At 37.3% G+C, this 24,773-nt stretch overlaps 1 protein-coding gene across 4 annotated transcripts in view; it reads left to right on the top strand.

Annotated features, from left to right (window-relative positions):
- Positions 1-21,577, top strand: part of phldb2b (pleckstrin homology-like domain, family B, member 2b) — a 56,601-nt gene extending 35,024 nt beyond the window's left edge. For 3 of the 4 annotated variants that reach the window (XM_081352647.1, XM_081352649.1, XM_081352650.1), the window contains 12 exons: positions 2,490-2,618; positions 3,833-3,988; positions 4,996-5,106; positions 5,234-5,323; positions 7,283-7,426; positions 7,997-8,102; positions 10,844-11,042; positions 15,620-15,710; positions 16,052-16,198; positions 18,719-18,938; positions 19,015-19,100; positions 19,291-21,577. In XM_081352647.1, coding sequence (XP_081208773.1) covers positions 2,490-2,618; positions 3,833-3,988; positions 4,996-5,106; positions 5,234-5,323; positions 7,283-7,426; positions 7,997-8,102; positions 10,844-11,042; positions 15,620-15,710; positions 16,052-16,198; positions 18,719-18,938; positions 19,015-19,100; positions 19,291-19,431 — 1,620 coding nt within the window. In that variant the 3' untranslated portion in view covers positions 19,432-21,577. The remainder of the gene's footprint in view (positions 1-2,489; positions 2,619-3,832; positions 3,989-4,995; positions 5,107-5,233; positions 5,324-7,282; positions 7,427-7,996; positions 8,103-10,843; positions 11,043-15,619; positions 15,711-16,051; positions 16,199-18,718; positions 18,939-19,014; positions 19,101-19,290) is intronic. The other variant, XM_081352648.1, reaches the window with a different exon arrangement.
- The last annotated feature ends 3,196 nt before the right edge of the window (positions 21,578-24,773 follow it).

Genomic DNA, 24,773 nt, shown 5'->3' with positions numbered 1-24,773 from the left:
TTCATTCAGATGGTACATATAAGTGTGCCACTTGATTTATGCTACTGTTCAAAAGTTTGGGGTCAGTAAGATTGTTTATGTTTTTTGAAAGAAATTATTTTGATCAATTTAATCCATCCTTGCTGAATAAAAGTGGTAGTTAAGACATTTCCCCTTTAATCCACAGACAAGGCTTAAGCCTAGTCCCAGACTAAAATGTATGTTTGAGCTGTTTTAACTGAAAGCAACCTGCACCGATATATCTTAAAATATGTCAGTGCTATTGTTTTGCCTCAAGATGCACACCAGTAATGTTTTTTTCTAAGGCATGTTTATAAAAGATACTTAAATGTCCTAATTGAACTATTGCCTAATCCTGTCTGTGAATCCAGGCCTAAGATTTCTAAATGCTGTTTTTATTTTATTTTTTGATCAAATAATTGCAGCTTTGGTGAGAGTAAACTTTAGAAACCAAAACTGACCCAAACTTCTGAACAATAGTGTATATGAACCATCCCAATGTACAATTTACCAAAATTAATCACTGATTCATTTGAGGCCCTATATGTGGAAGTCCCTGTGAGGCATTTTGTAGTCAAATGCATCACTGTTTTAGACCCAGATGTAGAATATTTTATTGCAAGTTTATCTTTTCAAGTTTATTGATGTCACCCTTATTGAAATTCTCATTGGTTGTGTGCCAGATAAATGCTGTTAATTTGTATTATCTGATGGAATATTATCTGTATTATTTGAGTGATGAAGTTGTATTATCTGATGGAAAGCTTTAGTGAAGTTGGCTACTACTAGTGTTGCTAATGGCATTTTTTACAATCGTAGTTTAATTTTAAGTTTTGTGAAGATGCGGTTTCAAAGTTTCCTTTCCAGCACAAAATCTATTTTAAAAAAATGTACTTTTATAATACATATTACTTCTGAAATATCAATTATAGAGTCTCACACACACATGGACACACTTGCACTTCCTGGCAGCCTCTCAGTTCGTTTCACAGTTGGTAATCCCGGGCCTGCTCTAAATACACCTCTGCTAAACTGAGTGACACCCCACACTGTGTTGATGTGAGGGATTTCTGAGCTAGGAGGGGGTGGAAACCCTGGCACCTGCGTCTCAAGTTCAGCCTGACTTCCGGCTCATTCCATTTAGCCTGGCAGCTGCAGAGACACTCGATATACTGAAGGGCTGTTTTTATCTGTTAGAGGATGGTTGATTTGTTCACTGATCAAGTTCCATTCTGTCTAGGATGCTGCTATGTTGGCAGTGGAGCTACTGTAACAAGGTTTTGTAACAACTATCAAGTGTGAATACTATATTGTGTTTTGTTGCTTGGCAAACATAAACCGCCTACAGTTGGACAATATTACTTGGTGCAAGTCATTTATTGAACATTGGTGTCTGTTATTATATTGCTGTTGCTGCCTTGGGGTCATTCTTTGCAGTGAGTGTTGCTTGCATGCAAAGTGGCCATTTTCATTAAATGTTTAGTTCACCCAAATATAAAAATGCTGTCATCATTTACTCACTCATGTCGTTCCAAACCCATAAGACATTCGTTCATCTTTTTCGGAACACAAATCAAGATTTTCATTGAAATTTGAAAGATGTCTGTCCCTCCATTGACGGCCTATGCAACTACCACTTTGACGCTCCAAAAAGTACATTTAGCGAGATTGTAAAACTAATCCATATGAATTTAGTCCAAATTTTACAGAGACTGGATCGCTTTGTATGACAAACAGATTGAATTTAGGCTTTTATTCACATATAAACATTCATCAGCGAACGTGAACAGAAGTACAACCGAACTTGCTTGACCCACTAGAACAAGCCTCATTGGTTCAAACGTGCTGCGTAACACACGAGAATAAACCTCATTGGTTCTCGCACTTAAGCGAACATGTTTGAGAGATGTTTACCATATCTGATGTGCGTTAATGAATGTTTATATGTGAATAAAAGCCTAAATTCAATCTGTTCATCATAAAGCGATCGTGTCTCTTCAGAAAATTAGTTTTATGATTTCTTTATGAATTTTTCAAAGTGTCAAAGTGCTAGTTGCGTATACTGTCAATGGAGGGACAGAAATCTCTCAGATTTAATTTAAAATATCTTCATTTGTGTTCCGAAGATGAACGAAAGTCTTACAGGTTTGGAACGACATGATGGTGAGTTTTGACAGAATTTAAATTTTTGAGAGGACTAAAATTTTGAGAGAACTGTAATATTTTGTCAATTGCAGTTCAGTTTGAACTGATTGCTGAGGTATTTTTCAGTTGTTTGAGTATTTATGTTGATTACATCAGCATTATGCCATTCTAAATGATTATTTTCCTGCATTTTCATGTTCTCCATTTAATTCAACACCTCCATATCCATCATACCCCACTTGTGCTGTTGCTGACTTTATGTAGTAACTAACCCTACCCACCCCACCTGCCCCAGCACTAACCCTTCTCTCCTCTCTCCCTGCATCATTTGCGCGTGAGTGCAGGACAAAGCCAAGCTAGATGCGGAGCGTGTAAAGTTAGAGCGACTGGTGCATCTGCTTGCAGAGCAGAAGACTCAGTTGGACACCTGCCCTGAAGCCTTGAAAGAGCAACTTCAGCTGCAGCTCTGCAGGGTCAGTACTCACACACAGCCTTCATCCTCCTCTTCCTCATAACCGAGTCTATCTCCTCTTCATCACTAATGCTTGCATCTGTCTCACCTCCATGAAAGACATTTGGGCTGCCTTGCATGCGTTTCCTGTATAAAATAATTTCATGTATTGCATATGTTTGAATAAAAAATATGCATTGACAAATATTTTATATTTTATACAATCAATCAATTTTATACAATAAAAATATTTTATACAATCAAAATGTTGTTCTGGCACCAATAGGTAAAGTCAGGGTTATATTATATTTTCATTTAATAAATTAATTTTAAGCACAAATTTACATTACTGTAATACAAAAAAAAACATTGAATTTGCGTATTGTAATGCATAGGATAAAAAAAAAATTATGGAATGTTTTTCTGCATTACAATATACATATTTCATATTGCAAAAAATCGAAAATCATTTAAAGAAAAAACAAATTAATGAAGATCGTGTTTTTTGTATGTCTCATATTGTAATGCAGAAAAACATTACAATACAGATTATCTTTAATTCACTGATATAAGAGTGATATACTGAAATTACTATCCAAATAAACAATTTTGTAAATTAAATAGTTAAATTACAATATTGAGAGATGGTAGTGGGTGCTTAATTGTCATGAAGATAATGTAACAATGCTAAAAATCTACAAATACAATTTCATGTTTGTTCCAGACTTGTTATTGACAAGTTTCATTATATTCACCCTGATAGGCTGATGCACATTCTCTGGTACTGACCACATAAGCTGTTAATTAAGTTATAGGGAAGGAACAAGGTTATTTAAAGCCGGTTGGTCTTGAATGAAAGTGTGGAGTACGGTAGCTGTTTCTGTAACAGAGTGGAATGGCTGCTGAGTTTCTTTGTCACAGAAAGTCATGTTATGTGAGTGTTGACGTGATTGATCTCTAAAGGTCAGTGGTCACGGGTGAAAGTTGTGGCTGGTCCTCTGTTCACTGGCATGTGGCGGCTGAAGGCTTGTTTGGCCTGGTTCCAGCAGAGTGAAACTTTAACCCCTGTCTCTCCATCCCTGGGGAAGGTGGTGGAGCAGAGGGGATTTGGTGTGAACTGTTGTTGGTTTCTTTGAGGCTGGTTGAACTGTGGGAGTATGACAACTTCAATTACTTTCCACTTTGAAGATATGGATCTAGCACAAATGTAGACGGCCATTTTTTTTTGTTTATCAGGATGCAGAGACGCTAGAGGTGGAGACCAAGCGTTTTGAAGACCTAGAGTTTCAACAGCTGGAACGAGAGAGTCGTCAAGATGAGGAGAAAGAGACTCAGACTCAACACATTCTCAGGGAGATCGCAGAATACCAGCGGAGCACCGTCACGCGCAAGGTGAGTTTCCTAGATATGCATTCATCAGCCTATTGGTGCCTTCAAGTCATCCTGAGAAGTTCTTACTTGTGAGTTACTTAAGAGTAAGAACTTATATGTGTTTAAAAGATGATGAGATGGGGACATTTTCTCTTATTGACAAACACTGGAAGATTTAATCCAGCAAAATGAAGAGCAAAAGACGTGCATTAGGTGTGTATTTGCGTTTTAGTTTTTTAAGTTTGGGGTCGGTAAGACTTTTTTAATCTATTTGAAATAAGTCTCTTATGCTCACCAAGACAGCTTTAGTAAAAACAGTAATATTGTGAGATATTATTACCATTTATAAGGACTGTTATCTATTTCAGTCTAATTTAAAATGTAATTTATTCCTGTGATGGCAAAACTGAATTTTCATCATTACTTGAGTGTCACGTGATCCTTCTGAAATCATTCTAATATGCTGATTTGCTGCTCAAGAAACATTTCTTATGTTAACAGTTAACAGTTGTGCTGCTTAATACTTTTGTGGAAAATGTGATACATTTTATCAGGATTCTTTCAATAGAAAGTTCACAATAACAATTTAACTTACATTTTTAACATTACAAATGTCTTTACTATACATTTTTTCCTATTTAATACATTAATCAGTTTTTTTAAAACAATCTTACTGACCCCAAACTTTTTAACAGTAGTAACTTTTTAATCATTTTAGTGCTAGCACAGAGAATGATGGGAAATTTAGTTTTATCACAAGCCTGTCTCTTCTTAAAGTGGCAAATGAGTAATATATTCTGGCCAGATTTATAGTTATCTACCAACTGTACACAAACTGAGTACAAACTACTGTATATTGTACGGTCAACATTCACAAAATGAATGTAATGCTAAATTAACTGATACAATTTAGCTTCTACCATGATTCTCTATTTGACTCATCTTTAAAATTGAGACTTCAACAAAATCTGCGTTTTAAATATGATCATTCATTTCCAACACGTCCAACACATGTGTGACACCTTTAGGAGAGGCTCCTGGCCCTGAAGAAACAGTGTACCCAGATTTCCCAGCAGGCTCAGAGGGACAAGGACAGCTTTGTGAAGGAAAAGAACAATCTTCAGATGATGCTACAGCAGGTCTGTCTTTGTAATATCACCATATAGCCATGCTACAGTGTCTTTTTGGTTACTTTTTTTGTACCCTTAATTGAAAATAATTTTTGGTGCTTCTGAACCATGACAGTCTTTCTTGCTTTTTTTCCAGGAAAAGGAAAATCTTGTCAACTTGGAGAAGAAATATTCCGAGCTCACTGGGGCATTGGGTTTCCCTGTCAGTCCCATCAGTATGAAAGAGGTAAGCCTGATATGATTGTCTCTTCTCAGTGTATTTAAGGCAAATCTTCTTTGTCTTGACATGGACTATGGCATCCTCTCTTGGACTACACATGTGTTACGGGCCTGAGCACTTCAACCATGTGTGGCTGCCCCAAAAGGTTACTATAACACAATGAACTATAGTAAATAAGGAAGTCTTCACTTTGATTGCTTTTTCGCCCATGCCCTTATTACAACACTTGCAACCTGGAAATCTTTAGTTGCAGAGAGTTGTTTGTGTTTCCTCACTGTGGAAACGGGGTCTTTTTCCCCTGTATTCCAGGACTGCTTCCAGTTGGCTGACGTGTGTCCGCCTCATAGTGAATTTTGCCATGCCCACAAAACCCTGTCTCCACTTCCTGCTGACCTCCTGATGTTTTCTTCTCTTCTTTCCTCTCTGTCTATCAAAAACGCTGAGGTAACGCACTAGCAATGTGCATGCAAGATAATGTTTGTTGCTCATTTCCTGCTTTCCAAAATACTTACTAACATGCCACTTCTCTGGGTAGTTAAGATTAATATCGATCTTGATATTGAAAGTAACATCCTAATTATTTCCTCTTTTACTGTTTTATCAATGTTTTAAATTCTTATAAATTTGTTTGGATCCCTTAAAGAGGTAGTTCACCCAAATCATAAACTGAATGACTTTCGTCTACTGTGGAACATTTAAAGAAGTTATTTTGAGAAGATATTTTGAAAAACAATTTTGGTTACCATTGACTTCCATTGTATGGACATAAAAAACTTTGGTTACTCTTTATTTTAAGGTGACGTAGTTACATTGTGCTTACTCAGATAAGTACTGAGACTGAGTAATATTAATTAACTACATGTAGAGTTATTTAACTTATTAAAAGTTATTTAACTTACTATAGAGTTTGGGTTAGGGTTTGGTTATTCATTTGCTTATTAATCAATTTAACCTCCTTGAATGTATTTCTTTTCACCCCCTTACCTCTCCCCCATTTTCCGAATGGTTTGTTCCACAGGGCTATGTTACAGTCACTGAGATCAATGAACTGTACTCTCAGCTGGGGGTAGACCCCACCCCAGCCCCCCTCCCCACCAAAACCCAGTCCTCCCCTGACGCCCCTGCAACAGGGACTGACCACAGCCCTGACCCCAGTCCTTCAGAGAGCACTGCCCTACCAGGAGAGGGTGAGGTGTGTGATCAGGGTTTATATGTGTTCGCAATTAAGCATGTCCAGGATTTAGTTGCACATGCCAAGTACTGGAAACATTGAGTATAAGGTCATGTTACATGGTCACTATGGGTGTGTGTGAGTGTGTGTGTGTATATATATATATATATATATATATATATGTGTGTATATGTATATATGTATATATATATATATATATATATATATATATATATATATATATATATATATACACACACACACAATTTGATTCCCTTTCTCTTTTACTTTTTTTTATATTAAAGAGGTCATATCATACTACTATAATTCTTATAACTATATAATATAATAATTTGTCCAGATTTCAAGATGAGCTGTTTTTCCATCTTGGTTTTAATGACTATATTTTTGCTTTTTATTGTAAAATATTAGTCAAATAATTTTTCCATAATATGACCTCTTTAAACCAACTATCCTATCGGTCTACCTTCTTCTGGTATCCTTATTTTCTGATTTTTCTCTTTTTCTCTCTTTGTCAAAGCTCTTACCCTCTTCCTGTCCACTGTCCTCCACCATCCCTTCTTCCTCTTTCACTGCATGCTCTCGTCCCAACCCTAAACCTCCCTCTGTACACTGGCCTGAAGACATGGTCACCTTTCTCAACCCTTCTCCTCCACCTCCTCCTCTACCTGCCAAAAAACAGCGCCGCCACAGGCAGGTAAACCTTGCGAGTGTATGTACATATGAGTGCAATTATCAGTGACATTTCTTACCTATAACCTTCTGTTCCTCAGCATTTCCGCACCCTAGAGGAAAGAAAACGGTACGGTAAGGAAGGCGGAGCTCATCTGAGTGGCACTCTTCCTCGGAAGAAGACCCAGCCCACCGTAACCCCACAGTTCACCTGTGCCACCCTGGGTCGTAACACACCCTCTAAAGTAAGAATATGTTATACATTTACATACACAGAAGTCTCTAATGTGTGTTTTAGGGCATGTACAAACAGTATGTGTTAGTCTTTGAGGGACAGTAGCCAAAAACAACCCAAGGATCAAATAAATAAAACTCATCATAACAAACTAAATATATACATATATGAGGGGTAGGTGATATACTGAATATTTACTATATATTCAGTATTGCAATTCTAAAATATATCCAATATTTGTGAGTGTCGCATTAATTTTACTCTTTATTTAGGAACTTGTACGTTCATGACATGCTTTAAAATGTTTTATAAAAAATATATTATATAATTGTTGCTGTGTATTACTATATTGTTTTGTTATATTGGTGCATTTAAGTATTGGAAATATGCTTTTTTGTGTATTTTTCTGTTTTTTACTTCTTTTAACATTTTACTCATTTAAATATTAAATATCTACTTGGCAACAATGGTTAATAATGTAATATATAATATGATGTAACAATCATACCCACCTCAAACTTTTGAATGGTAAAGTATGTATGAAGTAAAAGCCCGCTCTAACATCACTCCCTGTGTTTAGTCTCATCCACCTTTAGCTCAAAGCTCTAGCTGTGGGAGTGTGTTGAATCGAGCCCTTGCCATCTCCCCTAAAGAGACACACATGGATACACACCGCCTGCACAAGGGTAGGGCTCTCCACCTCATACACACACTGTTTAAAATACACAGTGTTATTATGTAGCATTACATCCTACTCATAAAAGTGGTGCTTTATAGTCAAATGTTGCCTAATCTTGGATTACTTTCTCTATCCTGCAGGCAAATCTAAGAAAGGTACAGTAGTCTGCCTACTAGATGTGCCTGTTTGAATTTGCATTAAAGTCTTTTAGCATGTCCTCTCTGGTGAAGAATGTCCTCCTTTGGGGGACAATGATTGCATCAGTCACTGGCTGATGTCAGCCCCTGTCTCAATGGTTTTTAATAAGTCTGGTCTTACTGAAATGGAGAAACCTGTAGCATTTCTTCACTTTTGTTAACCATCGCCTTTTATGGGTCTTATCGTATGAGGTTGAATCATAATAAAGCTGCTATTTTTTACATATTACTAAGGCATGAAATTATTTATTTCATACAATGGTATTGTGTTATTTTAGGAATTCAGTTCTGCATGATTGGGTGTTTGTCTTTAGTCATTTTGTTTTCATTTTATTTCTATTCATAGACTCTAATTATTATGTCACCCTGCCATTTATGGACTACAGGGCTGAATGTGGGTGTTTATGGGTATTTTGGAAGGAATGAGGCTTCAGAGTTCCTCTGCAGAATGTACAAAAGCCACATTCACGTTAGTGAAATTTTGCAGGCAAATTAAAGGTCAATTGTCTAACGTGTAGCATTGTATGAAACAGCTCACACAAAATTCACTTTCAAACCAAGCAGATTTCTTTTGAGAAATCCGTTTTACCAAATGAAACCTGTTGCGAAATCTACACAGTGAAATCTTTCGCCCTCACACGAAATTTCCAATCGTGTGCAATCAAATTACTGGATTTATATATTATATAATTATTTAAAAATAAGGTGCCGTTTACACGACACGATTTTCAACTAAAAACGGAAATGTTTTTAATGCATTTCATTTAACAGCATTTTGGGGGCCTGAAAACGCCCTTTTGAAAACCGGTTTCATTCAGTTCATTCAGAAAATGATACCGTTATTGTCTCCATGTAAACTACAAAAACGCGAATTTGTGAAAACTGTGGCATTCAGTCTATATAGGCTTGTAGTTTTTCTTTACAAAGTGACATCACCATCTACTGGCCTGGCAGGATAACACAGCATTTTTAGTCGGTTTGGCGAATTCGTGTGAACTTTGTCGCCTGTACATGAAAATCGCGAAGGAAAAACTTTTCCGTTTTTAGTACATTGTTGTCCTGTAAACGTACCCTTAGATTTCTGAAATAACTAACTTTGGGCTTCATCAAATACCCAGCATGCAACAACCTGTAGTGTTGTGTAGTAACCCCAAATGAAGACTAGCAAGCAAATCAATACTTTAATTAAAGTGAGTCTGCCTTATAAGGCATTGATGTTCTCCAATAGAAGGTTTTTATTGCAACTGGGTGGAAACTTTTTGTATTTATTTTTGAAGATAGTGAAAGAATGTTGGGAAGATGAAAAACAGGAAATGCTTCCATTTTATTTTAGGTCAAATATCTGCATTCCTTTTCAACCTGACAAGTACAAATGTGACCCTTTTCTTTTTAATTTGATAATGTTAATCCGCTAAAGCTTTTTGATGAAATGTGAGAATTATGACTTTACAAATGTAGGTGGAAAAGCTTGAGTTTGTGTTTTTGGATGGTTTATCTGAAGGTCCCCTGGGTAGGATAATCAGAGAGGCGGGTCTCTGCTCTTTCTCGCTGTGTTTGATGTTATCAAGTTGTAGTGGAGTTGAGTCTCATCCGCTTCTAGCAATACTAGATGTCCTACTTACAAGTTCCAGGAGACAGCAACTAAATGGATATCAAGTGCAAATATATCAGTCCATATTTTTATTCTGGATTTATAGCTGAAGAAGGACGTCATTAGGGGCTTGGGATCCAATCTGTGAATCAGAGTAAGGTATTCTCTCACATACACTACCGTTCAAAAATTTGGGGTCAGTTTTTGAAAGAAGTCTCTTATGTTCAACAAAGCTGCATTTATTTGATCAAAAATACAGAGAAGCGGAAATATTAGAATTTAAAATAACGTTGAACATTTTCTATTTGAATATATTTTAAAACTTAATTTATTCCTGTGATGGCAAAGCTGAATTTTCAGCATCATTACTCCAGTTTTCAGTGTCACATGATCCTTCAGAAATCTTTTTAATATGCTTCTTTGGTTCTCAAGAAATTTTCTTATTATTATCAATATTGAAAACCGTTGTGCTGCTTAAGATTTCTATAGAAACCATGATTAATATTTTTCAGGATTCTTTGATGAATAGAAAGTTCAAAAGTACAGCATTTATTTGAAATAGAAATCCTTTGTAATGTTATAAATGTCTTTACAGACACTTTTGATCAATTTAATGCATCCTTGCTGAATAAAAGTATTTAATTTTTTAAATCTTACCCCGAACTTTTGAACAGCAGTGTGGGGTGTCAGGATATTATTGCACAGTGGCTGGTCTTTGTGAGCACAGTGAAGGGCCCCAGGGTGCCCTAGGCATTGCCCGGCCGGAGGACACTGAGCTGGACAGCAGGAATGGAGAATCTGCTCCTGGGAGTGATGCTGCACTCTCAGGTAAAGCAGAGTTAGCACTGAAAACAGGCAGGAGGACTCCTGGGATGCTAGATATTAAATGGTGCTACTCCACAGTGTTCATTACTGCTGAATAAATTCTTGTTTTCTTTCATTGGTTGGTATGTTTCTTAGGGCACAGTCAGCAGCACATTGGTGAGGAGCACCGAACGAGGTTGAGTGATATCGGTGCCCGCGCGTCCTCCCAGAACAACGTCTACCTTGACTCTTTTGGTTACCAAGACAACGGCCGTGCCTTCGACACGCTGAGTATGGACAGCTCGGACAGCATGGAAACCAGCATCTCCGCCTGCTCGCCCGACAATGTCTCCAGGTAAGGGAATAATTCAAGGATTTTTGTTACTGATTCTATCTGGGGATATGTGTGTCCTCAAAAGTTAGATAAATCTGACAAAACCTTTGTTTGATAGCATCTGGGGATTTTTGGAAAAAGGATTCATATGCTACTGTAAAAAAATATTTTCGAAGTTGTAAATATAACAGATTATTGGAATACAATTTAATGTGTTTCTTACCTTTTCTTTGTAATTGTTTGAGATTTACTAGCAACTTCTGAGTGAAAATTGTATATAATATATATATATATATATATATATATATATATATATTAATACTTGAATGAATAAATAATATATAAATAATGATAAATAAATGAATACTTTTTTAGCAAGGATGCATTCAATTGATAATGTTGCAAAAGTGTTACACATATATATATGTGTGTGTGTGTGTGTGTGTATATATATATATATATGTATGTGTGTGTGTGTATATATGTGTGTGTGTGTGTGTGTGTGTGTGTGTGTATATGTTTATATATTATAAATATTTTATAAATACTGTTTCTGCTTATATTCTATTTTAAATTTTAATAACATTTAACAAATATTTAATATTTAATATTACTTTTCTTACTGTAGTTTTGATCAAATAGATGCAGCCTTGGTGAACAAAACATTTGTAAAAAATCATACCGACCACAAACTTTTGAATTTTAGTGTGTATATAATATGGAATAATAAAGATAAAAATATAAAGAGTATTTGTATTTATATGAAAACAACAGAAGTCTATGCTATGTGCCCATTTAGATTCTATTGTGTGTTTCCAGACCTACAGACGGATCATATAAACTCATGACGCTTACCATGTCTTTGTAATCGAAAACATCTCCACGGCTCCTATTGTAGTTCAAGCCAAGAGTTCTGTCTGGGGTACAAGGAATGAAATACTGAGGACAAGGGCAATGTGTGAGGAAAGAATAGAGAGAGACAGACTGAAATCCAGGAACCGTATTTGAATGCTCAGGTAGACGTTCTTGTGTAGGTTACCATAAACCTCAAATCTGTTTGAGAGTGACAGGGTTCCCACGGGTCCTTGAAATCCTTGAAAGTTTGTGAATCTGAAAAAATGTTTTCAAGGCCCTGGAAAGTTTTTGAAAATAAACATAAATAGAGACAGGTCCTTGAAAGTGCTTGAATTTATTTTGTGCAATAAGTTTTCTGGAAAAAAATTCCATATTCACTCCGGTCCCCTAATGTGTTATTTCGCCAAAACTTCATGGCCTATGCATACTAGCTTGCTAGATTTACACTAGTTAAGCGCATTACGCGTTACGTTCAGGGTTTTTCCTGCATAGAGAATTATGAGGTGGCCGCCTCCGTCAATTAAACATTAATTAATGTAGGCCTACTGATGGTAACAAAGTTGCGCTGTTGAGACTCGCGCAGTTATTTATAACATATTATAGTTAAGAAACAATATATAGCCTAGGCTACAAACGATCAGAGTGATGTTTTCCTGAATGCCATCAAGATTGAAACCGAGATGATTTCATAACAGTTCAAGAAACAAATAGTTAAAATTAAGTCACTTACATTTGAGACGCAATGACTGTTTTTGTTCTGTTTCAGCAGCGAAAATAGTTCCAAACAAAGATCACAGCAGAAGCGCATCTCACAGCAACTCTTGTTTCATTACTGAATGATTCAGCGTTTTGAACGAATCGGTTGAGTCAAAGATTCAATTACCCATTCATAAACTGCCTCATTCTGAATGAATCAGCCGTTTGAACGAATCGTTTGAATGAATGACTCAATGACTCGCTCATTAAGACGGTCGCCTGCCGCCTCCTACTGGCGGTTTAGTTTCATAAAGTATCATTCCTTTTAACATTCCTTATTTGTATATTTAAAAATATTTAAAATAATCCAATTTAATACAGTTATACTTTTTCATTGTAAATTATTTAATTGGATTGGTAACAGCCGTGTCTTATTATTTTAATTGAATATATTGATCAAATTTAAGAATTTGAAATGAAAGATGGAGCATACATTTAATAAAATTAGGGGAAAATGCCCTTTATAAAGGTACAAAACATTTGTGTTTTCAAACAGCGATGTAATAAAACATTGACAATTTAAGCTTGAAGGGAGTAAAGCCTCTGTTTAGGCTATTAAGGAAATGTAATTTTGCCAAAAGAAGAACTTTTATTTTAAATAAATGTTCATTTTAAATCAGCCTACTTCAGTGTGATATGTTAACATATTATCATGCTTAACACTAAAGGTGATGATACACAGGGCAAGTTTTTGAGCAATGTTGCCATCAACGGGCAACCAGATGAGACACAGGGCCCACGACCAATCTAAATTATCCAGATAGAAATGTATTGCCCATTTTCAATGGCAAAGTTCCCAAGAAACAATCGCTCTGCAAGATTGCCCAACAACATTGCTCAAAAAGTTTCCCTGTGTATCATCACCTTAAGAATTTGAATAATTCTAATGTGATCAGATGCAGATATCTAAATCAGAGAATATGGGTGGTTTGCGGGTGGATTATTTATTTTTAACAGTGGATTCGGGGGACTCAAAGTGCACCAGATTAATGAATTTATCTTTAAAATGTACAAAATTTTCTTACGGGGGGGCATGCCCCCGGACCCCCCTAGAGGTACCAAGCACCACACACAAAAATACTGTGGAAAACACATTAGGCTATATGAAGATCTACAAAAAATACACATTTAATTATCTTATTATTAAGTACATTATTAGGATTTTACCACCTCCGCCTCATTTTGAGTCAGGAAAAACCCTGGTTACGATAAGTGTACGTTGTACGTCACCATGACGTTCACGCGTGCGTGAAACTACGATGGTACCTCAACGTTGTTGTTGGACACAACAAATGTGTCCCCACATTAAGTCCTTGAATTTGAGGGTATTGGACCTGGAAAGTCCTTGAAAGGTCCTTGAATTTGAAGTTAACCAAGGTGTGGGAACCCTGGAGTGACTAGTTAAAGACTTTAGTGAAAAGACTTTGACAGATGAGACCACATGAGGTCATTTCTCAAAGCGATGTGTGTTTATGCTGTATGCGTGTGCGCTGGAGGCTTGTGTAATTTGAGTGGTTTGCTTGAATAATGTGAGTTCTGAGGGGCCCGAGAAGGACCGTTGGTACCCCCTCCTCTGCTCCGGGGATGGATCCACTCAGGTTACAGCAGGAACAGTTAGAGGAAACAGATTCAGGGTTTTTTCTCCCCAGTTTGAATGTAATCAGACGCAGAGCGCGGGTTCGGACTGTTCTTGGGTCTTTGTGTAGTATGTTCCACTTCTCTCTGCTTGATCTTTGGGTTCTAAATCAGGAATGACCTCCGTTCATCTCCGGCATCACTGGTAAGATACCATAAAGATGAAAGAACTCTTTGATGAAGGACATGAGTGGAATACAATGTGTGCAAGTGAATAGAAAAAACGGAAATAAGGTGGCCAGATGTTACTGCTTGATGATCAGAAAAAATTTATGTTTTACTTTAAATCTGTTGTCCACAAAATGCATGATGGGTTTGATGTTTGCATGATGGTTTTGTCTTGATTTGCATTTTGGATCATCTTTGAATTGTGACTTTAAATGTAAATTAACCTATACAACTTTAAAAGAAGACTCTAAAAGCTTTTTTGATACTATAAGAACAAGAAAGACTGCAGAGGCATCTTGTTAATGATTGACAGCTGTCCATCATCAAATTCCAAGACTAAACCGTGCAATTTCAGCTTTAGACTCACCATGCACCGCATGTTCACAGAAACATCTAGAAAAAGAATTGTACATGCAAGGCTGGCACTGTAATTTAAAAATGTATCTGACGGCTATGATGTCATTAGTATTCATTAAGTGAATTTCAATTGTTCTTCCTTATGTTCATCTGCCTAAGCATCTATAGCTACAATTATGTGTTGATTTTTATGCACATCTGAAAAATAATGCGTGCTGAATGCGTTTTATTTATGCATAACATTTTTCAGCTTAAACTTTGCCCTTTTCTAATGTGGTTTGTATTGCAAGCATGGTCATTATCTTCATGCAGATATAGTTAGAAACATCACAAAGGCATTTTGGCGGGGAATGCCAGTGTATGACAAATGGGATGGTAGCAAATGGGGTTTGACATGGAAGATGATTCCCATATATTCTTTACAGGTGAAAGATTTAGGGATATATTGAAGAGCCAAGCGGTGAGGTGAAGTTTGTAGGGGAAATTTGAAGTTTTACAGAAAGGAGGGGTTGGTCAGATCTATTCCACGTGTTCTTTTTGAAGTCTAAATGGAAAGCATCAGACGTCAGACTGTGGGCCGCACTCTCAATCTCTCTGTGCCTGGATTGTTAATGTGTTCCAGTGCTGACCAGGTTTATTGGTTCCTTCTGTGTTCTTCCGCATACATACATGCCAGTGCACACACGACATGTTTACATTTGCAAGTGCATGCATTCTTCTCGCCATAGGTAAAATGAGAAGTTTTAGTGCCTGGTTTGGATTTTTGTTGTTGTAGCGTTCACTCTGAGAATTGAAACGTAATGCTTCATCTCCTATTTTTTCGGCAGCGCCAGCACCTCCAACGTTTTGAAGATGGAGGAGATGGAGCGTCTTCTCCGGGAGGCTCAGGCAGAGAAGCACCAGCTCATGGAATACAGGGTAATGAAACGGTCACACTAACCTGCCACTTCCTGCTTGAGCTGACATCAGGTTCACAGTCCAGACTTTCAGCACGCCATAAACCCACATGAACCCCATTTGGCTTCACGGATATTAAAACCGTGAGCTTGTTTGCTCTGTTAGAAGTTTTCAGGTCAGCCATGAACAGCAACTAATTTGGCTTGAAATGCAGGAACGCTGTGGGAATCGAGTCATTCTTCCTGTTTCTTATGTTGTTCATGGGAGTTTGTTCTGGAACGGAGAGTACTAATTGTGTGCAGCTTTAAAAAGAAACTTGTTTGGGAGCATATCTGTACGGTACGGTGTCATTTGTGTTTCAGGAGAGAGAGATGGAGAGCAAGAGCAGGGCCCTCGAAGAGGAGAGGAGACGACGAGAAGAGCTAGAGAAACGGCTGCAAGAAGAAACCACCAGGAGGCAGAAACTCATTGAGAGAGAAGTGAAACTGCGCGAGAAACAGCGAGTACAGGTGAGCGCTGTGATAAGACATGCATCGCTATTACTAGTGCTCATATTTAGGGTTAGAGATTAAACAAACGCCTAACCTGAAATATTAAAGAGTTGGTTCATCCAAAAATTACAATTCTGTCATTAGTCATCTTCATGCCGCTACAAACACGTAAGACTTTAATTTGTCTTCGGAACACAAATGAAGATGTTTTTAATGAAATCTGAGAGCTTTCCATCCCTCCATTGACAGCCTACGCAACTACCACTTTCACTCCAAAGTGTGTTCACGAGAGCACTTCAATGTTGTTGGAGATAAATATTTTGTAAACAAAGTGGTAAATTATGTTTTTTGTCGCTTGACTCGCTTGATAGAATCGAGGTTAAACCACATGGGGTCACATGGATTACTTTAATGATGTCTTCACTTCCTTTCTGCGGCTTGAAAGTGGTAGTTGCGTAGGCTGTCAATGGAGAGACAGAAATCTCTCAGATTTCATTAAAAATATATTGTGTTCCAAAGATGAACAAATGTCTTGCTGATTTGGAACGACAAGGGTGAGTAATTAATAACAGAATTTTAATTTCCTTTAACTTTTTGTAATTTGCCCCTTTACATTTCAGACATGCGTGATAACCAAAAACACATAAGAATATGCTAACAACGCTAAAACACTCGGAACACATAAGAAACCACATAAGAATGCTCTAGCAACTACAAAGAAACATGCTAAACTCTCAGAACACATAGGCAACAACTTAAAGGGGTGGTTCGGGATTTTTGACATCGGACCTCATTTTTAAGTCAGCCTGGTTGTTATTCATCAGTGGAGACATTTTTTTTTTTAAATTATCCAGTCCTTATATTTGGATAGTTAGCCGATGCTAGGCTAGCGCGAGTCAAGGGTAGATGTTAGCCAGCCATTAAAAACCGTTTTACCCACTCCACAGTGCACCAAACGCAAATCAATTATAACACTAGACTATCGATGCAAATGTACGTTGAGAGAATAATGTTAGAAATCAAACTTACCTTTCATCTCAATGATCCCAAAGGAACTAGTTTCTCAGCAGCTACGGAATTTTACTTTGCTCCAGTTAGTAATGCGGCAAAAAGTAAACACAGAAAAGAAGCGCACTACAGTGTGTGCAGTACATGTGTGTACCGGCTCACTCGGTTGCCTAGGTAATCAATATCACTCCGCTGCTGCTGTAGACAAGGCTTATGATTACAGGGAACAAATTATAACTAATGCAATGTGATGAAAGGTAACTTTGATTTCTAACATTATTCTCTCAACGGACATTTGCATCGATAGTCTAGTGTTATAATTGATTTGCGTTTGGTGCACTGTGGAGTGGGTAAAACGGTTTTTAATGGCTGGCTAACATCTACCCTTGACTCGCGCTAGCCTAGCATCGGCTAACTATCCAAATATAAGGACTGGATAATTTAAAAAAAAAAATGTCTCCACTGATGAATAACAACCAGGCTGACTTAAAAATGAGGTCCGATGTCAAAAATCCCGAACCACCCCTTTAAGAATACGCTAGCAACTGCTTAACTTGCTAAAAAAACACATTAGCTACCATATAGAGAGCCTAAGTCCCTCCCCTTCCGGTCGACCACCATGGGACCTTATTTCGGAAAAATATTGTATGGTAGTCAATGGCGAGAGACAACAAATATTTTGATCTCGTTTGAATTGTGCCCTGATTTACACATATGATGTTTGTCAATTTAAAAGATACATTTTAAAGTCAAGAAAGTCGCAGTTTGATGTAAAACTGTTGAGGTATAAGACTGTGAAAATACGTAATTACAAAGACTACAAACCCAGAAGGCGCACATGCGACGTCATACCTTTTCTCTCAATGAATGAAGCTAACTTTACTGAAGCTAACGGCTGTCATTTTTTCTATAGTCTTACATTATAATCGTAACTTAACGCCGTCATGCCTGAGTGTTTTGAGCCAGAATACACACATACAAGCAACGGATCTTGTGACGTACATAGTGCGAGACGAGAGATGTAGTTCATTGAGCGATTTTCACATAAAACTAAACGTTACTCTTCTGTTTTATGACAAACTGCGACTTTCTTGACTTTCATAATTACCTTTTAAATTGACAAACATCATATGTGTAGTTCAGGGCACAGTTCAGACGGAATAAAAAGATAAGTTATCTCTCGCCATTGACTTCCATACATATTTTTTCCGAACTAAGGTCCCATGAGCCGGAAGCGGAGGGGCGGGACTTAGGCTCTCTATAAGAACACCCTAGTAACCACATAGCAACAAGCTGTAACACTAATAACACATTAGCAACTACATAACACTATGTAATTGCACAGAAACATGCTAAAACACATTTGCAAACCCATAAAACACCTTAGAAACGGCATAACATGCTAAAACACTCAGAACACATTAGTAACCGCATAAAAACAGACTAGAAAATGTCGAAATTAGTTTTAGATTGATTTATGCACAATAAAAACGGCTTCCCTGTAACGTCCTACATGTCCCCCTGTCGCAGTCTCGTCCATTGACACGCTACCTACCTGTGAGGAAGGACGACTTTGACCTCCGTGGCCACATAGACTCGGCCGGCCACAACACGGAGACTTGTTACCACGTCTCCATCACAGAGAAAACCTGCAGGGGCTTCCTCGTTAAGATGGGCGGCAAAATCAAAACCTGGAAGAAGCGCTGGTTTGTGTTCGACCGTAACCGCAGGACCCTGAGCTACTATGCAGGTCAGATGATTATTCACATGAAGTCGATCGATTCACATGACATCAATATTGAGTTTTGTACTTTTTATGGTTTCAGATAAACACGAGGCCAAACTGAAAGGAGTGATATATTTCCAGGCCATAGAGGAAGTGTATTACGACCACTTAAAGAGTGCCCACAAGGTACTTTTCCTCTGCTGCTAATAATTATGAATATAATGAGCTTTATATTTATTTTTAAAATATTAATAATTTACTTTGATTTTAATGAATAAATTCTTTAAATGACTGCTATATGACAATTGTATGTTGCGATGCTGCCCCCTTGAGGCCAAACCGTAATCTTCAGTGTGTCTCTCTCTCTCTTTCTCAGAGTCCAAACCCTTCCCTAACATTCAGTGTGAAGACTCACGATCGTGTCTACTTCATGGTGGCACCGTCTCCTGAAGCTATGAGAATATGGATGGATGTTATCGTAACAGGGGCGGAGGGATACACTCAGTTCATGATTTAGATGTTGTCTGCCTGCAGAGGAATAATAATATGTGCAGTGTGTGGATTTGAAAACCACTGGACTTGATCTGCACCCTTTCACATGCTGGTTTCAGTATTGACTCCTGGACTGAACTAATGTTATTAGTTTTGCGCTCTTATATGTCTTTCGATCTCAATCCACAGTATTCAAGCTATTCTCTTCACTGCATTTATATTTTTTTAAGCAACATGAACTTTTACTTGGCGGTCCAGATGATGGAATGGAGCCCATATACTATAATTTTGTGTGTATGTTTGTGCTTGTGTCTTTTGGTATTTTGTCCGTCCGTTTGTGTTAAGAGAGAAAGACGTGTTAAATGATATTCAGTGCCAATGTGCCAAGTTGTGTGTGGTCTGTTTGCTACTTTGTGTGCAGGGCCTCAGGGACACACACATGATGATATAGCCTAAACAGCTGTTCTGCCAAAGATGAAATTCACACTTACCACATGCTATAGAGTTTATGTATAGATGCGTGTGTTGGTGTTTGCCACAGTGCCTTCAGGTCTATATTATACTGATATGCCTTTATACTCAACATTCAGATTAATCGAAGGTAGGGTTGCAAAGGGGCGGACAATTTCCGGTAAATTTCCATGTGAAGTTAAGCTGGGTAATTTTGGAAATATTCATTACCACGGCAACCGCTTGCGCGTCCACTCTGAAAGTAACTGTACACATAAGAGACGGATAGATACATTATTTAAGGTTATTTCTATTCGTTAGAATATTGATATATGAACTTGTTGTCAAGTAAGCCCCATTGCGAGCAAGAGCAAAGGCTCTCTAAACTTTCAGTGTGCTGCACTGCTCTAATTGACTTCTATGCCCCCCCCCCCCCCCCCCAAAAAAAAAATATCACGTTAATTTTGGATCCACTTGGTCATTCTTCATGTTTCTTTGACAAATATCAGTGTCTCAGTCTCACGCACGCTGCACGCTGAGTTAACCACGCCTACTTATTTACATGTTGCGGTATACACGGAATAAAAAAAATCTGTTACGGTTGACATTTTCTTTCGCGGTAACGATATATACTGTCATACCGCCCAGCCCTACTTGAGTGGTAAATAGTTATGCTAGCTTATTTAGCATCTAACGTATCAGCTTGCTATCTACTAGATGAATACATTTGTATGTGATATTTGCAATTTAAACATTTAATAAATATATTTCATGTGATGGAGGCATGCACAGTGCCAGTAGGGGGTGTGGTCTCAATAGCCATGCAGTAAGCAGTGTGCTATGTGCATGTGATTGAGGAATGGCATGGATATTCAAGTGTATTTGAATGGCATCTGTTTGTTTTAGTCAAGATTATGCTAAAATATACTTTCCTCAACTATATTTAAGTTCCCTATGAAGAGCCAACCTTCAAATTTGAAAATTCCCAGTTTATTCCCGTTAATTCCCATAAATTCCTGTTAATTCCTTTAAATTCCCATTAATTCCCATGGAAAGTTTCCATCTTTGAAAATTCCCAAACTTTTGCAACCCTAATCAAAGGTGCTATAAGACATGTATTTGTGGTTAAAAGCTATTTAAACACTACAGTTATTCATTATAAAAGTCTCACAACTTCCAAAATATTAAAGCTGCTTACCATTCAGGTATTACACTGATGCAAAGGAATAAATGTCCTCTGTATTGAATCATGCCACATAGAAACTTTTTTAGGATTTTTTTTATAACACTTGATCATTTTATCTCAATGCATATGTAACTTTTCCATTTTTATGGTCTGTATTCAATGTTTTCGGACCATTTTCAGGCTATGATTACTTAATATTTGGGAAAAAATGTGGTTTCCTTGATTCCTATAATTCAGCTTCAGGTTCAGCCAGTGTTACAACACACCATGTGCTTAATTTCATACAGATTGTGTGGCTTTATTAGTACAAGTCCAATCAGACTGAATCTGAAGTGTAATTTCACTACCACTGACTAGCAGGAGATGACACATTCACATGTACTGAACATGTTAACCATAATCTTGCATCTGTGAATTAGCCAGTAGTCTATTTTGAATTTTCTTTGAATCTCATTTGAGATGAATATTTATACTTTTGTTTACCATGCATGCACCTTTATTTTTGCATATGGCAAAATAAAGCAGATGTATATTGTTTAAGATCTCTGTGTGCTTTATAACCATGCTGAACCTTATGTCCTGTCAGTGTGTGTTCATCCATAGACGTCCTACCTCACTCTTTGCAGTCAAACATAACATGTTGGACTGATATTAGATAACAATATCAATAACAGGATGGAGAGTAATACTGTTAAAAATGGACTGATGAAAGTATGAATGTGTTTGGATGATCTTTGATGAATGAACCATCTAGATATGATCATTAGTTCATAAGCAGAAACAATACTGTAAGCCTTTTAAAACCGTTACCACATGCCGTGGTTCAGAACCCTAAGCTGGTACTTCCTGCTCTGCGTGATTTACTTCTTCTATGGAGAAACAGTCATGGATTATTTATTCACTCTGGTGCTGAGGGAGTACATACACATGCTCAGCAAATACCATCACTTCATTTCTTCTGCCTTGTACCTGAAGAAACTGTATCGCCAACAGTTCTAAATGTTTGCCTATACTCATGTGATCCTGTGAAGGGATGTGAAGCCCTTATGAGTGGAAGATGTGGTTTATAATGCCCATCTCCTGTGTTATTTGAAATAACATAATAGCTTATGTGTTCGGCTTCTTTTTCGGTAGCAACCCTCTCAGCAATTGTCTCCTCCATGTCTTATATATGGCCACATTAGTAAATCTCACAGCTTCTTGCTCTCTAACCAGAGTAACAGCTCCACATCTTTCTTGATCAAGGCGTATCTGACAAGAAAAAGGCCTGCTCCCTCCCCTGGAAGAGGCAGCCTATCTTTATGGACCACCTCAAGAAGAGCCCTCCTGAGTATTTTATACCAGACAACACTGTCAGGACTAGCTGAATAAGTGCACAGAGATAGAGAGATTCAAGTCAACCATGCAGTTTATTGATAGACAAGATGATAATGCACTGCAAAAAGGGTAGCAGAGCCATCAAAGCACCCAGCGGAAGGAGAAGAAGCGGAGCTCAAGTGGGCCGAGGGAGCCTGGTTTATATCTTGCAATTCTGAGAAATTAAGTCATATTTTAATGTTTATGTTAAATGTTATTTTGTTACAACTACGTGTTTTTTTATGTTTGTGACTAACTGTATGCTAATTGCAGGATATTTTAATATACTTGTGTTAAAATAAAACCACTGTTTAATTGTACTTTGAATTTAATTTAAATTACACGTTTGTGTTAATAAAGTACAGCTGGAATATATTTTCAAGCTTCTTATTAACAGGTTTCCAGAACATTTCCAATATTGTGTAAGCTCATAAGAAGTTAGTAATGTATTACCAGTTCACTACATGTATCACAGCAATCTTTTTGTGAAGAAGTTTTACTGTGTGTAAATACAAATGTAATAATGTATAATGATTTTAATATGATCATTTTTAAAGGCTATTGTTCACTTTGGTCTGTTTATATTACCACATAATTGACTGATTACTCCATAACCAAAAAAATCGTTAAAAAATTTAAAAATCCACCTTCATTGTTTTGCATTTTGTGACTTTCAGTCGAATAAAAGACTATTTCCCAGTCATATAAGATTTCTTAAAATTTGACCTGGTTTCACAGACAGGGCTTAGATTAAGCCAGGATTAGGCCTTAGTTCAGTTAGGACATTTAAGTAGCTTTTATAATAGTGCCTTTAAAAAAAAACTTTACTGATGTGCATCTTGAGACAAAACAATGTCACTGACATAATTTAAGATCTGTCAGTGCAAGTTGCTATCAATTAAAACAGATCAAACTTGCTTTTTAGTCTGGGACTAACTTAAACCTTGCCTGTGAAACCGAGGGCTAGTGTTCTTGAACGCCTCGCCTCATGAGCTATATGTATTGCACACCCCAAATAAAATGTAATTTCCCAACAACAAAATTGTGGCCTGTGAAAATGCTAAGTGGCTAGTAACTCTGGAAAACAGTGGCTGGTGAGCAAAAAAGTTCATGTCAAGCCCTGATTGTGTGTGTATGTTTGTGCTTGTGTCTTTTGGTATTTTGTCTGTCTGTGTGGAGAGAAATAGATGTGTTAATGATTTTTTGAGCCAATGTGCCACATCATGTGTGGTCTGTTTGCTATTTTGTGTGCTGGGCCCCAGGGACACACACATAATGATATAAACAGCTGACAGCGGCAAGTGGTGCTCACTGCACTGCAGAGCCAAGTGACATCCAGAACCCCCTCTCTAGACTTAATGAATGGCGGGACCTTCAAGCGCCAATCATTACATCCAGAGAGGGGGAGCTGGACTTCAAGCTCCACCCATTGGCTCTGCCGTGAGCAGCCTCTCATCAGTCCCAGACATAACATATCCTGGCCACATCTGGTAAGCTAGGAATCCACATGTACCAGATGTGGCCTGGATCTGGGCCGACACTATGTTGCTGTCTGGGGTTGTTCTGCCAAAGATAAAATACAGACTTTCCACTATAGAGTTTATATGCGTGTGTTGGTGTTTGCCACAGTGCCTTCGGTTCTATATTATACTGAAATGCCTTATACTTAACATTCAGATTAATCGAAGGTGCTATAAGGCATGTATTTGTGCTCAAAAGCTATTTTAACACTACAGTTATTCATTATAAAAGTCTCACAACTTCCAAAACAACAACGCTGCTTGCCGTTCAGGTTTTACACCGATTCTAAATTGTAAAACGTTCTCCTTTTTTGAATTATGCCATAGAAACTAGGTTTTCAGTATGTTTTATAATACTTGATCATATTAACTCTTGTTACATTTGCATTTTTCTGGACTGTATTCAATGCTTTTTGCCCATTTGCAACCTGATAACTTATATTTGGTTTGGAAAAACAGCAGTGCTACAAATAAAAATCATCAGAAAACCAATTTTTTAAATGGTTTATCTAGAATTTATCTTAAGGTTCAGCCAGTGCAACAACACAACAGGATTTTGGTTTGTGCAGTTTTATTAGTACAAGTCCAGTCAGAATGAATTTGAAGTGTAATTTCACTACCACCAGCAGAAGGCGACACATTCACATGTGCTGAACATGTTAGCCGTAAGCAGTCTGTTTTGAATATTAATTTTTTTACTTTTGTTTTCCATGAATGCACCTTTATTTTTGCATACAGGAAAATAAAGCATATATATATATGCTTTATTTTCCTGTATGCAAAAATAAAGGTGCATTCATGGTATATGGTATGTATATGGTATACCGTTTGTATACATAGATTTGGTATACATAT

The sequence above is a fragment of the Scardinius erythrophthalmus genome, assembly GCF_964197995.2.
Source record: "Scardinius erythrophthalmus genome assembly, chromosome: 22".
NCBI lineage: Eukaryota > Metazoa > Chordata > Actinopteri > Cypriniformes > Leuciscidae > Scardinius > Scardinius erythrophthalmus.
The sequence above is the reverse complement of the archived record's forward strand: the minus strand, read 5'-3'. Positions and strand labels throughout refer to the sequence as shown.